Raw genomic sequence first — 16,058 nt, forward strand, 5'->3', positions numbered from 1 at the left:
AATTAATGGATTGTGAAGGACCCGAGGTTGGGGGATTTACGAGATTGAGATAGGGTATTTTTAGCTTTTTTTTTCCTCGGTGGAAAATTTGGTTGTAAACATAACGAGTTTTTTTCATTTCAGTTATTAGTCGGCGACCTAGGTCAATTTTATTTCAAACAAAAATTAGCGATTCGCCACGAAAACCCGGAATGGATTTTAACTGTATTTTTTTATTTGACCAATATTTTCCATATGACCAAAGAAACCATTTTGCATCATTGGATTTCCCATACAAGTCTCTATACAATTTAAGCAGCTATCCATACAAAAATGGTATGTAATTTTTAGAAAATCTGTATTTTGGAAAGGAATTTGGGAAGGAAAAATCTGATCGATTTGATGTTTTCACCTAAGTTGTAAATTGTAAGTATAGGTTAGGACTCAAGTCCAGACACGATAATCCGATGTTTCGACTATCTAAAGTTCGATTATTCAAAGTTATTGCATGACACTTCGAATAATCGAATCATCAAAAATATTTTTTTTTGTGTTTTTCTTACATATTCAAGTTTGTGACCCCATTTTAATTAAATTTGAATTTGATTGCCAAATAAAATAACCAAATGCATTTTCTTGATAGTTCATCGCTGCCATTTTTGCTGACATCTTGGATTAAAATTTTAAATCACTCAAGGGTAGTTTGAGCTTAATCACTTATCTCGACACAAAAAAAGACAATTAAATCCAATTTTTCGTTTTGATTATCCAAAGAGAAATTGTATGTATGTATGTATGATCCCCATACCCGCAGGCAACTTGGTCCTGGAACACATATGAGCGCTAGGTGAATAATTCGATCATCATTAACTCCGTAGTTATTATTCCGATAAGCGAGTGTGTACGTGAAAAAAAATATTACACTATAAATAAAATTTACACGTTGTTTTATTTACTTTGTGTATTTGAAAGATGAATTTAAAAACAAATATTTTTAGATTTTTGAAATTTTTCGATGTGATTTTGGGCTTTTTGAAGATTTTATTTTAGATATTTTTCGAAACATTATTACTTGGTTTGAAAAGTAAGCAGTGTATTTTTTTAAATAACTAATTTTGCAAATATTACTCAATAAATCAATTGAACATTTATTTCAATTAAATTTTAAATTTACTCTAAGAATCTCTGTCTAGGAAACATTGAAGATTGGTCTTCTAGTACCTTACATGCAGAAGATATTTTTTTTTATTTCCCCGAAATTGAAATATTTTGAAAATTTTTAAATCACTTTCGATGGACTTAAAATTCCATATTACGCCCTTTTGCAATGTTAAACTTGATTTTGAATTTTTCAAAATGAGCATTTCTCTACGAAATCGGCCGATTTCGCCCATTTTTATTTTCTGTATTTTTTTATTTGGCTCAAACTTTGTGTGGGCCTTTCTTATGACCAATGAAGCTATTTTGTGTCATTCGTTCACCCATACAAGTCTCCATACAATTTTGGCAGCTGTCCATACAAAAATGGTACGTAAATATTCAAACAGCTGTAACTTTTGAGTATATTTTCTGATCAATTTGGTGTCTTGAGCAAAGTTGTAGGTATTGTTGAGGATTAAGCATAAGCATAAGCATAGGTTGTAGGTATTGTTGAGGATTAATGAGAAAAAATAGGTACACGGAAAAAAATATAACGATTTTTTTATTACCTTTTTTTTAAACTTAATTTCTCAAAATAAGTATTTTTTTATTTTCGAGATTTTTTATGTGTTTCAGAGAACAAAAATACAAAACAAAATTTAACCTATTTTTTAAATGTAAAATTGAATTTGCAATCGAAAAATACTTTACTGATTTTTTGATACTGAGATACAGCGGTTTAAACAAAAAGAAACAGGAAAAATAATGTTTCCTAAGTGTTACGCAAAAAAGACACCATTTTCTAATGTCGATATCTCAGCAACTAAGGGTCCGATTTTCAATGTTAAAACATGAAACATTCGTAAAATATTTTCTAAATTTTTGAATCAAGACTAACATTTGAAAAGAGCGTTTTATTTAATGTCGATTGTTTAAACAAATAAAAAAAGAAGAAGTAAAAAGAAGTATGCAATAACTTTTGAGCTACAAGCTAAGAATCATTAACTTGATAGGTTTGAACTTGACCTTTACTACTGTTGAATTTTTTTTCTGGTGCTTTTTTTGAAAAGGTCTTATTAACATATAAAACACAATAGCTTTTAGGATCTTTCAAAACAATCATTAATTCTTTTATTTTTAACATTTTTTATTTTATTTTTTTTTATAATAAATGATTTAATTTTTCTTCTGTGTTTTAATGAATGATTGATAAAAAATATTATTGAGTCATTAGAATTAATTCTGGAGTGTAACTTTAAATTGAATCAGCAAACTTTTTTTTTATTTTGAAATTTTAGTTTTTGAGTTTTGAAGTTACTGGATAAAGGTTCAAAAATATAGCCCTTAAACAATTTTCTCTCAATGTGTAGAACATTCTCTATACATTTCATTTCATAAAGTCAACATTTAATCAGTTGAAGATACACCGCAAGGGGACATCCGCAAATCACGTGGTCACTGTTTGGGAGCTTTTTATTAAAAAAGTTTCACTTTTATTTATCGCTACAACGGTGCTTAACAACCCTCTACTGCCCATTTTTTTTAATTTTAATATTTTTTTTTCTCTTGTTGTGAAATTTTACATCAAATAAGCTAAATTGCCATGCAAATAAAATCCTTAAATCTAAGAGATTTTTTAGCGAATGCTTTTTTAAAAATTATGAATTTGTCGAAAAATGCTTTTCTTGATTTATATGTTAACTCTCTAAAACCCAACCCCGTCTCTAAACAGGTTTCGATCTAAAAAATCGCCAAAATACATTTTTCAACAAATTTTTGATCTTAAAAAAGCATTTGAAAGAAGAACTTTAAAATGTTTAGAAAATGTTAGAGTAGGAAGTTTGACTTGTTTATGTAACTTTGCCAATGTAGTTTTTTTAGGGGTCAACTTTGGATGTGTTTTTCTACTAACATTTCCTATTTTTTAAGTAAAAAGAAGTATGCAATAACTTTTGTAGTGCCCCAGACTATGCCTCTACGCATTTTTTTTATAATTTACAAGTTGAAAACAAGCAACAATTAAAAAAGTGACATAAAAATATTAAATATCAGAAAGCAAAATGTAATGATAGGAGGTGAAAGAATAGGCCAAATACTACCAAAAACAAACAAATGCAAATGAAAACACGAAAAATAAAACAAGAAAAACATAAACAAGAGTAAAGTATTTCGTAGAATAAAAGTTGCTCAAATAGACCTCCCCAAAAAATTGAAAATAAAATTTGGACAGTATAGGGTTAAGTTTCAATACGGTTTTGATAAAGTTACTTTGATTTCTCATGGTTATACATCAAGTTTAGTTACTTTCCCTTTCGCAATAGTTCTGGATGCCTAACAAAGGCAGCAAAACTTCTTTCAATCATTTCACTCTAGCAAATCATCGTTCTAAAGCACACAAATTGCTTCGTTAAACATCTAATCACACCTCATCTCACTTCCCTCAAGCGCACAGTTCAACTCAACCTGTTTTAGTGCCAGCCAAGAACAGGTAGTGATAATTATTATTGCCACTGAAACCTCCCAAAAATTCAGCACAACGAACGGGGTTCACACACACACAAAGCGCCAAAATCCCAAATTGCTTCCAAAAACAATAATGAAGACAATTAGCAGCCTGGAAAAAGCATCTGCTTTCTCTCGGTGTCGGAAGGAGAACCAGAAGAAAAGGGACGGTGAGCTTTTGCACAAAGCTTTCGTTCTTTCGCTCGTGTTGTCGTTGTTCGAAAAGGAAAATTGTGTTTTCACTCTCACAGCGTCCGACGACACAATAGAAGAGATGAACACGATGGGGGAGACGGTGGGGTCGTGGGAAAATTTTAATTAAATTTCCATCCCTTCCACATTGTTGCCATTCCATCGGAGCGTGATTGTTATTTACACTTTTCGCTGCCTTTTGTTTTTCTTTTTTTTTAGGGTTTTCATTTTTCGGGATGGAAACGAAAGCTCTGCCACTGAAATCTGAGCTACTTGTTTCGAGTTGGTGTTGTATAGATAGTGTCAATTTGGGGAGTTTGCTTTGTCACCGGGCTTCATTAAATTACAAACTTTCTGCGAAAGTGGGCAAATTATGGAATGGATTCAGCGAAGCTTGCGCTAGCTAATTACCCTACGTGATGTAACGCTTTCGTTTTGATTGCGACAATATGATTAAGCTGACGTTTGGCAACACTGCCATGATTGTGTAATGTTTGAAGACAAATCTTTTTAAAATAAAAATTGGCTTGGCTCAGTCAAAATTCAGTTAAAATATTATTGAATATCTAAAAAAACACGATTTATTTATTTATTAGTCATAGCATTACATTATCAATAATCTTCAAGTCTAGACCATTTAAAATTTTCTTCATAACCAAAACATCGTAGAAAGGTCCAACTTGAAAAGCCTTCTGGAAAAAGCAAATTTTCAAGAAGCAAAAAGTCCTACCTCCTTTCTGTTGAACTCATAGTGAACGACAAAAAATGGTCGGAAAATCTCGCCCCATAATGCCATAAAAAGACGCACGTGCCGGTTCACACGCCATGCCAAAATGTTATCAATCAGTGACGAGCATTTTCTTTTGTGCGTGTGCGGAAAAGTTTGCCCCCCGGCCAAATTGAGCGTTTTTATAATGTTTGAGATGAAAATCATGGCAGTCACCGAAAGGCTGTTAAATTATGATGTGGGAAAGATCATTTCTTCTTAATTTAAAATTAATTCCATTTGAGCTTGCTCCAAAGCACAATTTGATAACACCTCAAGTTGATGATGTCTAACAGAGTTCCACGTGGATCTATTCTCAGCGTTCCCACGTGTGCCACACTATCATTCTCGTTTTAACCCATTTTTCCACAATTATATGCAAATTTAAATTTAACCACACTTTTTCGCCTTCTCTTTCCCACAGATTGTCAACTCCCGAGACGGCGACGCCGATACCTGCCTGAAACTCTCAGAATCCGAGACGATGCTGGAGTTGGTGCAGCGACATCTGAAAAACAACTCCAACAAACAGATTCACACAGCACCAGCTGTTGGGTCTGCCAAATAGCAGCCACTACTGTGGAAAGCTCCTCTGAACCGTAACGAACCAAACAAACACGAGAGAGAAATACCAGCAGCCAAAATAAAGGCAGAAAAGCGCGACCCGAAACGTGACTTTGAAACCAAATGAAGATGACCACGTCCAGCTCGGCAAACGACGGCGGAACAGCCAACAGCCACGCGCACCGCAAAGCAGGACACAGGTGAGGTTTTGAGGGAATTTAAATTTCCGTTGAAATAAAAATTGTGAAATATTCAAAACAATACTGTTACAACTTTTTTGCAATTAGATTATTTTATTCTGATATGATATATTTCTCAATCTTTAATCTTAAAAAAATCAAATTCATCTCAAATTTTGAAAGCTTCAGTGGAAAAGTTTTGCAAAGTTTTTATTTTTCTTCAGTTTAATACAAATAGTCCCGTAAAATATTTAAAATTACACTTCTTCAAAAATTTAAAATTTTGGAAGCAATGGAGCAATTCTCTACGTTCCAGCAAGTTGCAAATTCGTTGTATTTTTGCTGAAACTTTGTCCATCGATTCCTTAGAGCAAAATTAGCCATTTTGCATAATAAGTTTCTTCGTAGAAGTCTCCATACAAACTGGGTGCTTCTCATAGAAAAGTGCTTTGCAAATATTCAAAAATCTGTATCTTGAGAAAAGATTTTCTGATCGATTGCGTGTCTTCGGGACAATTAAAGTAGTTCTCCACGACTTCACAAGTTTTTTCGCGAATTTTTATTTATTTTTTTTTATTTGGATGAAACTTTGTCCGTGCATTCCGCTACGTCATAAAAAGCAATTTTGCATCATGCGTTTTTCTAAACCAGTCTCCATACAATTTTGAGGGCTGGTAATACAAAATGGGTATGTCAATGTTTTAAATTCTGTAAATATCTTAAAAGAAGATTTTCCGATCGATTCGTTTTCTTCCGCAAAGTTGTAGGTTATGATTAGATTTTTTTAGAAAAAATAGGTACATGGAAAGAATTCCGATTATTTTATTTAAGTTTTTATCGCTAATTTCTTATTTTCAATACTTTAAATTTTTTTTTATGTTTAGACCGTTGCAAATATTTTTCAAAGTTTATGTCGCCCCCCCTTCAAAATTTGTCCGAAAAATCAGAGGGCAAAACAATTTTTTTTAAATATCAAAATTTCAATGGAATTAGAAGTCTAATCAACTGAAAACAATCTAAAATGCATTTTTCTGCATTGATAATCATATTAAACATGTTTGGACTCCTTTAAAAATATTTTGGAATTTTGGAAATCAATGCTTGTAAAAGAACTGGACAGGCGTATGTTGCATTTTAAAACACTTTTTTCATTCAAATGTTGCCATCGTGGAATGTAATTTCAATTTTTAACTTTTTCTATTTTTTTGCCCACCCCCCCTGCCACCCTTCGACTTTAATCAGAGTCGAGGGACATAAACTTCAAAAAATATTTGCAACGGCCTTAGGAGAATAAAAATTTCCAGAAAAAATACATCTTTTGAGCCATAGTTCGTGATGGTGTTATAGCTGATTTGAGAGATATATTTTTTTGAAAATATTGTTTTTTGGGAAACATCCAAAAACTGGACAAACAAATTATTAAAAATCATTTTATTTTAATTTGCAATCGAAAAGTACTTTCCATTTTGTTTGATAATATGTACTGTTTTCAAGTTATAGCTTCATTTAAGTATTAATTTTCGACTCTTCAGGTTTTTGAAGTTTAAAAAATAATTGTTTAAAGACAAGAAAATCTGAAAAAAAATATTTGAAAAGCTGCGAAAATTTCCTATAATTTTCTCCCTGGAACTTTTACATTTCATTTTTTTTCTGAGATAAAGCCTCACAAAGAATTTGAATCGATGAAAATGATTTTCTCACTTAATTAGCCTGTAATTTTTGACTGACGATATCGTGGAAACAATCGGTACAATTTTCAATGTTAACCTTCGAGAAATTTTCTGATTCTTCAAATAAAAATTCAAAATTTAAAAATCAAACTTTACTACATACTAACTTACTACTTTTGAATTGGTCTTGAAATAGATAATTTTTCTTTTTATAATTTAGAATTGTTAAATGTTGCAAAAAAAAAAAAACAAACTTGATACAAACATTTAATTTTTAATGGATAAAATAGTTAAAATTAAAATTCTAAAAAAAAATGGGACACCTTAAATATAAACCATTTTTTAAATTTAATTTTTATCACAGTTATTCGATTTTAACAAACTTTACCCCAATCGATTTTTCAATTTTTTTATGTTTTAGTGAACAAAACGTACCAACTTTAGAGCTGTAGGGTATGACGGACGTTTGATTTTTCGCCAAGTTATGATTTTTTGGAATTTTGGAAAGTATCTAACCGAAAAACCTTCGAATAATCATTTCTGGATGAAAAATTTAATTTGGAATCGGAAGTGAAAAATGAGTTTTTCTAAGTGATACTCATTCGATCCACAATTTGTTATCGATGATTTCTTAGAAACCTATTGATCCAATTTTTAATTTTAAAAAGAGAAACATGTGTAAATTTTGTCAAACCCCTTAAAAAATGGTTTTAAAAATCTTGGAGCAAATAATTCGCCTCTATAATTTTTTAACTTTCGGTCCCTCTCAATATTTTCAAAATTGTGTTAAAAAAGGTTCTATGGTTTTATATTATTTCTGCACGCAGAATATGACCAAAAATTATTATTGTGACCTTTTAGGTTAATTTTTAGCGCAGATTTAGATGCAGCGAAAAATGTCATGGTAATATTTTATCTGGGAAGGAGTACATCTTTTATGTCAGAAAAAATGTGTAATTTTACCTCTGAAAATGTGTAATTTTACCACTTTTCTGATGTAATATCACTTTTTCAGTCTAACTTGAGGTGAAATTACATCATAAGAGAGGTGATATTCAACCTTCCAAAATTTAACTTTCCAAATTTACACAATTTTTTACTGTGTATTCATCAATATGACCAAAATTTTTTTTTTTCGAAAACAGAGTTTTGAAAATTCTTTGAACACCACTTTTCTCTTGTTTGCGAGACAAAATTGGTGTTTTCAAAAAAGTTTGTTGGATTGGCATGCCCTACAACTTTCTAGAAAAGAAAAAAAAAATAAAACAAAACCTGAGAAGTTATATTTTCTGAAAAACCTTAATTGTGAACCACCCAAATTTTCAACCAAGTCAAAAGTACCCTCACTATCCAAAACTCTTTCGAGGATACCAAAGCTTGTGTTTGAATAACATTTTTTTAGTATTATTTTTTAACAATTTATTTTCGTCATATCAGGCCACCGCATCTTTTTTTATTATTTTTCCTTCAACTTTTTCAAAGCCGAAAGGTGGTTTTTTTAGGTTGATTTTTCATATCATATTATAAAAATTATCAAGAATATAAAGTTTTTGATCTACATAATACAAGGTTAAAGATAATAATTTACCTTATTAATAAATTTATGAATATTTAAAAAAAAAACTTTTTGTAGCGTGAATTTACAATCATTCTCAGTTAAATGTGTTTTTTTATCCATTGAGATTTTGGAATTTTTAAAATAACAACAAGGATTTAAGTGGCTTACAGATTGGAAAAAGGCAAGGTCTTATTCAAATTATAATTTAAATAACTCTTGCTCAAGCCGTTACTTCCAAAGCCATGATTTCCCCTTTTCCAAAAACGCAACCACAATTAACACGCATAATTCTCACTCAAATGCACTTCTATTACCATAAAATCTAATTAGCTCCATTGTCGCGCCATTATGTGGCCCCAAAACGCACTAATTAAAACGTAACCACTCAATTTCGAGCAAACACGTGAAAACCAACAAAAATAAGACCAGACGCAAAACCAAATCCAATCGAGTTTCAAAATTTCACGCCTCACTAGCCGGCCGCGGCACCCAAAAACCGATACCGTTTGGCATTCAAATCCAAATTACTGGACACTGATGATCGATAAATTACACAAATGCTGACGATGTCCGTTGCGGGTGGCGTCCTCTGATGGTCCTACAATCTCGCAATTAAATTCGAAGGTCGCCACCCCAAACCACCCCACTGCGCTGCGAGCTGCACTTTGGTTTTGAGACCAATTCTAGTTTGAATTCAGCACTCGAATAGGGTGGTTGTTCCGATTTATGATCATTGGGCTCCTTTTTCATTTCACTATATTTATACCAATTCGAATGAGATTCAAACAGTTCCAGATGGGGGATCCTATCCAAAAGTCAACGAGCGCCATTAGTGGATCATGCAGCTATGCAACTGTAGCAGATTCCACTCCCAAATGACCTTTATGCCCCCCGCAGCGCAGGGTGAGAGAGAAAGTCCAGAAGCGAGATAATATTATTGTTCCGGAAATGAGATTCTACGGCAAACCGCAACGATGCACACAGCTCACAGCTTCAGACCATGGTTTCATTCGTACAGCGTGGAGAACCACTTGTGGAATCATGACTCCAATATGGCATTTACAATCATGGCAGCAGCATGAGGCACAGACGATTCCTCCGTTAATTACTATCTCGCTGGGGCCAAAAACCGCAAATCAAATTTGCTTCAACTGCCCTAATGGCCTTCCCTCTGGTTGTTTTTGTGTGACCTATAGAGTGTAGTGTAGAGGAGAAAACTGTCCATATTATGTCGTGAACGATGAACGATGTTTAATTTAATTTAATTACTGTGGTTATTTAAAGCTAAGTGTAGCTAATTATCTTACTCATTTCAGATGCATTTCCCTCAAAAAATATTTGCGAAAGCAGAATTTATTACAATGTTTGTCAAACAGATGCAATCAGCGAAAAGTTAAAGCAAAACATCTCAATTTTTGCCATATTAGGTTTAACATCCCGAGCAGACGGAAATAACGTGGGAATAACATTTTTTGATATTTGAAAATACTAGGCCAATAACATTTAATGTCATTTATAACAAATTTTGTTATTCGCCGCTATGATTTTTTTTGTTATTGGATTGTTATTGTAATAACAGACTAATAACAATTTGAGTTATTCTTCGAACAAATCTTTGTTATTCTTTTTTGTTATTTTAACAACTCATCCGATCATCCCAATAACAGTTGGCGGTATTCTTCCATAACAAAAAAAGTTATTCCCAAGTTGTTTTGGCTTTCTACCAATATCAGACCAATAACAAATTTTGTTATGATAACATAAAATGTTATTAAACTCTTATGCAAAAATGGATTTTGCAAGAATATTCCATAACATTTTTTGTTATTTTAACAGTATTTGTTATTGAAATGGCATGAATTTAGTTATTACCGTCTGCCCGGGACCACAAAAGTCCCGGGGGTCGTTAATGTGGATGGTTTGATTTTTTTTGTAATAACAGACTAATAACATTTTGAGTTATTCTTCGAACAAATCTTTGTTATTATTTTTTGTTATTTTAACAACTAATCCGATCATCCCAATAACAGTTGGCGGTATTCTTCCATAACAAAAAATTTTATTCCCAAGTTGTTTTGGCTTTCTACCAATATCAGACCAATAACAAATTTTGTTATGATAACATAAACTGTTATTAAACTCTTATGCAAAAATGGATTTTTCAAGAAGATAACATTTTCTGTTATTTTAACAGTATTTGTTTTTGAAATGGCATGAATTTTGTTATTATCGTCTGCCCGGGATGGATTAAACTAAAACTAACAAACCAAATTTTGAAAAAAACGACGCATCAATAATCTATACAATAAATGTTTTTGCAATAATAGCAAAATATATTTATTCGAAGTTAAATTTTTTTAACCAAATTTTAATCTCTAGCAATGCAAAGGAGAATTCCTGACTCTTCTGGTGTTTTCTTTTTTACTAATCGCAAAGCTTGAATCAATCGATCAGAATAAAATTTTCAAAGTTAATTTAAATCCTGTAAAGATAAATCCTGACAACGCTTAAAAAATAAGAACGACCAAAACTAAAACGGAAAATAAAAGTTTCTCGTTGAACAAAAATGTTCAAACAAGGGCGGCACAAAAAAAAAATCTCACAGAAATAAAATAACTGTAAATAATTTGAACAATTTAAGATTTTGTTATTTCTGTTTGTTTGGAAATTTTGTTATCAATTGTACGTAGATTTCTGCAGAATTTATTTATAATAAATTTAAAATATTCAAGAATTTGCAAAAAAAGCTTATTGATGATTTTTCCAGCACGATTCGTAAGACAAACCTCTGTGAATTTGAACAAATACGACAAGTGCTGAAAAAATCGTTTTTTACAATGAGTTAAATGAAACATTTTTTTGCATTTCCAAAAAAAATACTTCTGTATTCGACTTTTTTTGTGAAACGTTTGTTTCCTCGCTTAAGTTTGGCGTCCGTGTGTTTGGTCAATACAAAAAATTAAAACAGTGCCGAAAAGTATTACTTTCCGATGCATGTGCTAAAAAGTTGAACTTTTTAGCACTCAAAAGGATGCTGAAAATTATTGTACGGTACTGTTATTTTTGGTGATGAAAAGTAGGCCGTTTCGTCATTAGAGAATGACAGGAAAAGTAAGAAGAAAAATACAGTGTATAAAATTTCATCATGTGGTCTTAAATTTCAATGTTGCAAAATACCTAAAACCAAAGGTCCTGATTTTCGGTTCAATGAACAGAAACCACTCACTCATCGCCTATCCATTCGTCGTCTATTCCAACCCGCTTGCATTCATGAGCGAATGAGAATCACAACCATCCAGCGAGTGGCCCGAACTGTTCACTCAGCGAACAAATACATCGTGAAAATATTTGCCTACTCCGCCGCTCTACGACACTCACACACTAACATGCTCAGCGAAGAGCTATTCTCACAGAATGCCAGCGCGGCAGTCTTTTTGTCTTCACGCCCTCAGTTTGCCATCAATTTGATTTTTTCTTGGTGGAAGTGTCTTTGAATGGTGTCTATAATGTTATGAAATCAAAATAAATGCACAATTTAATTGATAACATTAATTTTAGGCAACCCAAATCAATGAGTATAGCGCAGCGCATCACAGAAAAAATGTTTTCATTTCAGAGTGATCGGAGACGTTCGGCCTGCCTGAGCCGTTCGGAGACTGAGCCGATCAGAGAGAGAATGAGAGTAGAAAAGAGATTGTTCGGGAGCGAATGGAGGTTGATTTTGAGCAATCAGGACCCTTGCCTAAAACATATCAATTTAATTTATAATTTGTTTATACTAATTTTAAAGATGTTTTTTCTCCAAAAATCTGTTAAATACAACATAAGACAAATAATAAAAATCAGGCCTGATGGGTCATATATGATCCAACAATCAAAATTTCCAAAACTAGCCTACAATTTTCGTATTGTCATAGCATTTTTCCGTCATAAATGTTAAAAATATTTTTTTTTTGAAAATTCAGGCCAGAAAGGGTTAAAACTCTTTAATTTTTTTCACTCAGCATTAACAAGTTGTTTAACGTGGTATTTTATGGGAAATATAATGTTAATTTAATTTAATTTTCATATTTTATATTTTTTTACATTTTGTACAGCGTAACAACGAAGTAAGAAGTTGTATAGTAGACAATTACAAAAAAATAACCATCACGGGTTATTGCGACATAAGAAAAAAAAAATGGAAAAAATGTTCCCGTTCCCATTGCAAATAATTTTTTGAAGTTCATGTCAATATTTTAAAACAAGTTGATTATTAAAAATGATTATAAACGCAGAAAATTCATCTTAAATTCTATTCAGTTTCCAGTGAAACTTCGAGTTTTTTTTTTAATTTTTTTTTGCTTTTGATTTTACAGCCCGATTTTGAAGGGGGTCAGTCTAAATTTATTTGAAGTCGTGATAAAACATGTCAATGGATTTGAAATTTCAATCCGATTTATCAGATAAATATCTCGAAATGCCTTAAACATGATGCCAGTTGGACCTGTCATAACCTCGCTATTTTTTTAGAAGTTATGAAATTTATTTCTCCTTAATTTGCGTTATTATTATATATTTTTTAGGCTGTTTCAAGTATGTTTCAAAGTTTATGTCGCCCCCCTTCAAAATCGGCCTGAATAATAAGGGGGCAAAAAAATATTTTTTCGAAAAACTTCAAAATTTTAATGAAAATTAAAGTTTGATCAACCGAAAACCAGTTAAAATTGATTTTTCTGCGTTTATAATGATATTTAGCATGTTTGAACTCCTTTGAAGATATTTTTAATTTTCATGAAATACCAATGTACAGTACCACGAAAAGTTTTTTTTTTAGCGAAAAAAAATTCCGTCGATACATTGATATTATGAAAACTAATAATTGGAAAGCAACTAGACGCGTGTAGAATACATTTTTTCAAACACTTTTTTTATCCAAATGTTGAAACCTAGGCTTATCTTGAAGAATCAGTTATTTCTTCGCAATCTGATTTTTTTTCTTGAAATATGCTTCACAAAATTAACCGAGTTTTGTTATATTTCTACTGCATTTTATTTGAAATAAAATTGCTACTAGAAAATAAAATGCCTAACACTGATTTTCAATATTTGTCTTTTTTCTATTTTTGCCCCAAAAATTATTTATATCTAAAATATATCCTGCCCATCACACTTCATAAAACTCAAATTTGCCTTAAAACTACAAATCTCTAGATTTTTTACACTTTAGTAAAATAACGCCAGAGTTTTTAAAACTATTTTTGATAATTTGTTTTGAAAAATGTTTTTTTTTCTAAATTTTAGGTATGCCATCAAATTGGGCTTCTCATCACCATTACGAGCTGCAAATTATTAAAAATATTTCCTTTATCGATTGTTAAAAAATGAAGAAGTTATTCTAGCTTCACTTCTCAAGATATCGAAAAACAGAACTTGGATTCGTGATCAGATTTTGGGAAACTTTAAAAAATTGATCTTATTCATCGATTATATATATATTTTTTTAAATATGTAACACAAAAATCTAAAAAATACGTTAACCTTCAAGTTTTCAAGTTATGTATTTTTATTCTATCTTTTTTTCACTCCCCACCAGACGCAACGAATCGATGTACGCGATGACGGGCCTGTACGCGGAGGCCCAAACCGACGACAGCAGTGCGGACATCCCCCAGGACACGGAGGAGTGCGAATCGCTGCCGGTGTCGGTCAACACGACGACCACGGCCACAACGGCCGCCACCGCCGACGTCGTCATCAAGTGCCACAGCCGGCAGTCTTCGAACGCCAACAATGGCGTCACGATGCCGGACAAGCCGTCCCAGCTGCCGAACGTGCTGCTGGTCAACGAGGACTATTCGCGGGACTGCGGCATCCTGAGCTGTCGACCCGGCGCGGTTCAGAAGTTTGCCCGGATTAAGGTGTTTGTGCTGTTGCTGTCGATCCTGGTGACACTGCAGCAGGCGCTCAGCTCGGGGTACATCAATTCGGTCATCACGACGATCGAGAAGCGATTCGAGATACCGTCGAGCTTGTCCGGGTTGGTGGCGTCCAGCTACGAGATCGGGAACGTCATTACGGTGATCTTCGTGAGCTATTTGGGCAGTCGGAGACACATCCCGGTGTGGATTGGGATCGGTGCCGTCATCATGGGCATCGGTTCGCTGGTGTTTATGGTTCCTCACTTTACCGGAGAGCCCAACCCGGGCATCCTGATCGATAACAAAACGGCGGACAACATCTGCCGGTTGGTGTCGGTGCGGGAGCAGGACATGGGCCTGGGACGGTTATCGAATAGTTTGTCCAATCAACCGCTGACTACGCATAACTTGAGGTAAGTCAGCGGGAGCTCACAATTTCATAGAACCTTGAACTTGACCAATTCCCCATTTTCTCAGAAACGACAACTGCCTCAAGGGCAAGGCGTCCACCTTCGGACCGGTGATACTGTTTGTGATAGCGCAGATCCTGCTGGGCGGCGGCGGAAGTCCGCTGTTTACGCTCGGCACCACCTACGTGGACGACCACGTGCGCAAGGAAAGTTCCTCGATGTACATTGGTAAGGACTGGCCTGATGGTCAAAACCGACCTTTTGTCGGAGTGTTGTGTTGTGTATGAAGTGAATTTTAAATCGTTCTTCCTGCCTGCTTCTTCCCCCAGGGGCAATGTACAGTATGGCTGCCTTTGGGCCCGTGTTGGGCTTCCTGCTCGGGGCGTATCTGCTGTCGTTCCACATGGATTCGTTCTCCGGAAGCGACATCAATATAGGTGAGTACGAGGCGAACGAGCGCAGGCGAGCGGTTTTGATTGTGCCCGATGCATAATGCAGCCGCTGATTGAATTGTATTGATCCGCGTGTGACTTGCCTGGTCTCTGGTTGGTGGCGAAAGGCAAAGGTGGTTTGGGAGTGCCAATGGGTGTGTGTTTTTCGCAAAGTGGGTCAGTTATGGAATTTACAATAACTGGGTGAAGACGCTGTTTTCAAACATATTTCAAGGAAATTTTTGGCATTTTACGAATCTGGAACAGCTTAGTGTCTCAACTCATATGCAATTAAACTTAATTAAAGCATCTTCTTAGGGGACCATCCATAAACCACGTGGACACTTTTTGAGATCGTCAACTCCCCCTCTAATGTTTTAACGTGGTTCATGAATGGCCCCTGTAATAAAATTATTCAAACCAAATTTTCTCAGACGTTTAAAGGATTTACTGTTTTTTTTATTAATTTGTTTGATAATGTTGGTAGTAGAATTGGTACCAACATTAGAAAAAAAAAGTGTGGCTGCCATGCCATGGTACCCATGGTACACTTTTTTTGTAATGTTGGTACCACTGCGTGATTTTGACATTTCGGGTGTTCACCATTCGCTTGAAAATCTGGATACAAATTTGCTGCATTTAAATTCAAAATATTAAAGTTTTCACAATTTTGTTTGGTACTGTACAACGAAAATTCACAAAAACTTCACAAATATTTTAAACATGTTAAAAATTACAATAAACGTAGGGTAATGCACTTGTTTTTT

At 33.6% G+C, this 16,058-nt stretch overlaps 1 protein-coding gene across 2 annotated transcripts in view; it reads left to right on the forward strand.

Annotated features, from left to right (window-relative positions):
- The window catches only part of LOC6033276 (solute carrier organic anion transporter family member 5A1), a 131,532-nt gene that overhangs the window by 104,319 nt on the left and 11,155 nt on the right, over positions 1–16,058 (forward strand). For both annotated transcript variants that reach the window (XM_038251505.1, XM_038251506.1), the window contains 4 exons: positions 5,004–5,343; positions 14,126–14,863; positions 14,928–15,088; positions 15,190–15,297. In XM_038251505.1, the coding sequence (XP_038107433.1) occupies positions 5,267–5,343; positions 14,126–14,863; positions 14,928–15,088; positions 15,190–15,297 (1,084 nt within the window). In that variant the 5' untranslated portion in view covers positions 5,004–5,266. The remainder of the gene's footprint in view (positions 1–5,003; positions 5,344–14,125; positions 14,864–14,927; positions 15,089–15,189; positions 15,298–16,058) is intronic.

This window comes from Culex quinquefasciatus, chromosome 2 (genome assembly GCF_015732765.1).
Source record: "Culex quinquefasciatus strain JHB chromosome 2, VPISU_Cqui_1.0_pri_paternal, whole genome shotgun sequence".
NCBI lineage: Eukaryota > Metazoa > Arthropoda > Insecta > Diptera > Culicidae > Culex > Culex quinquefasciatus.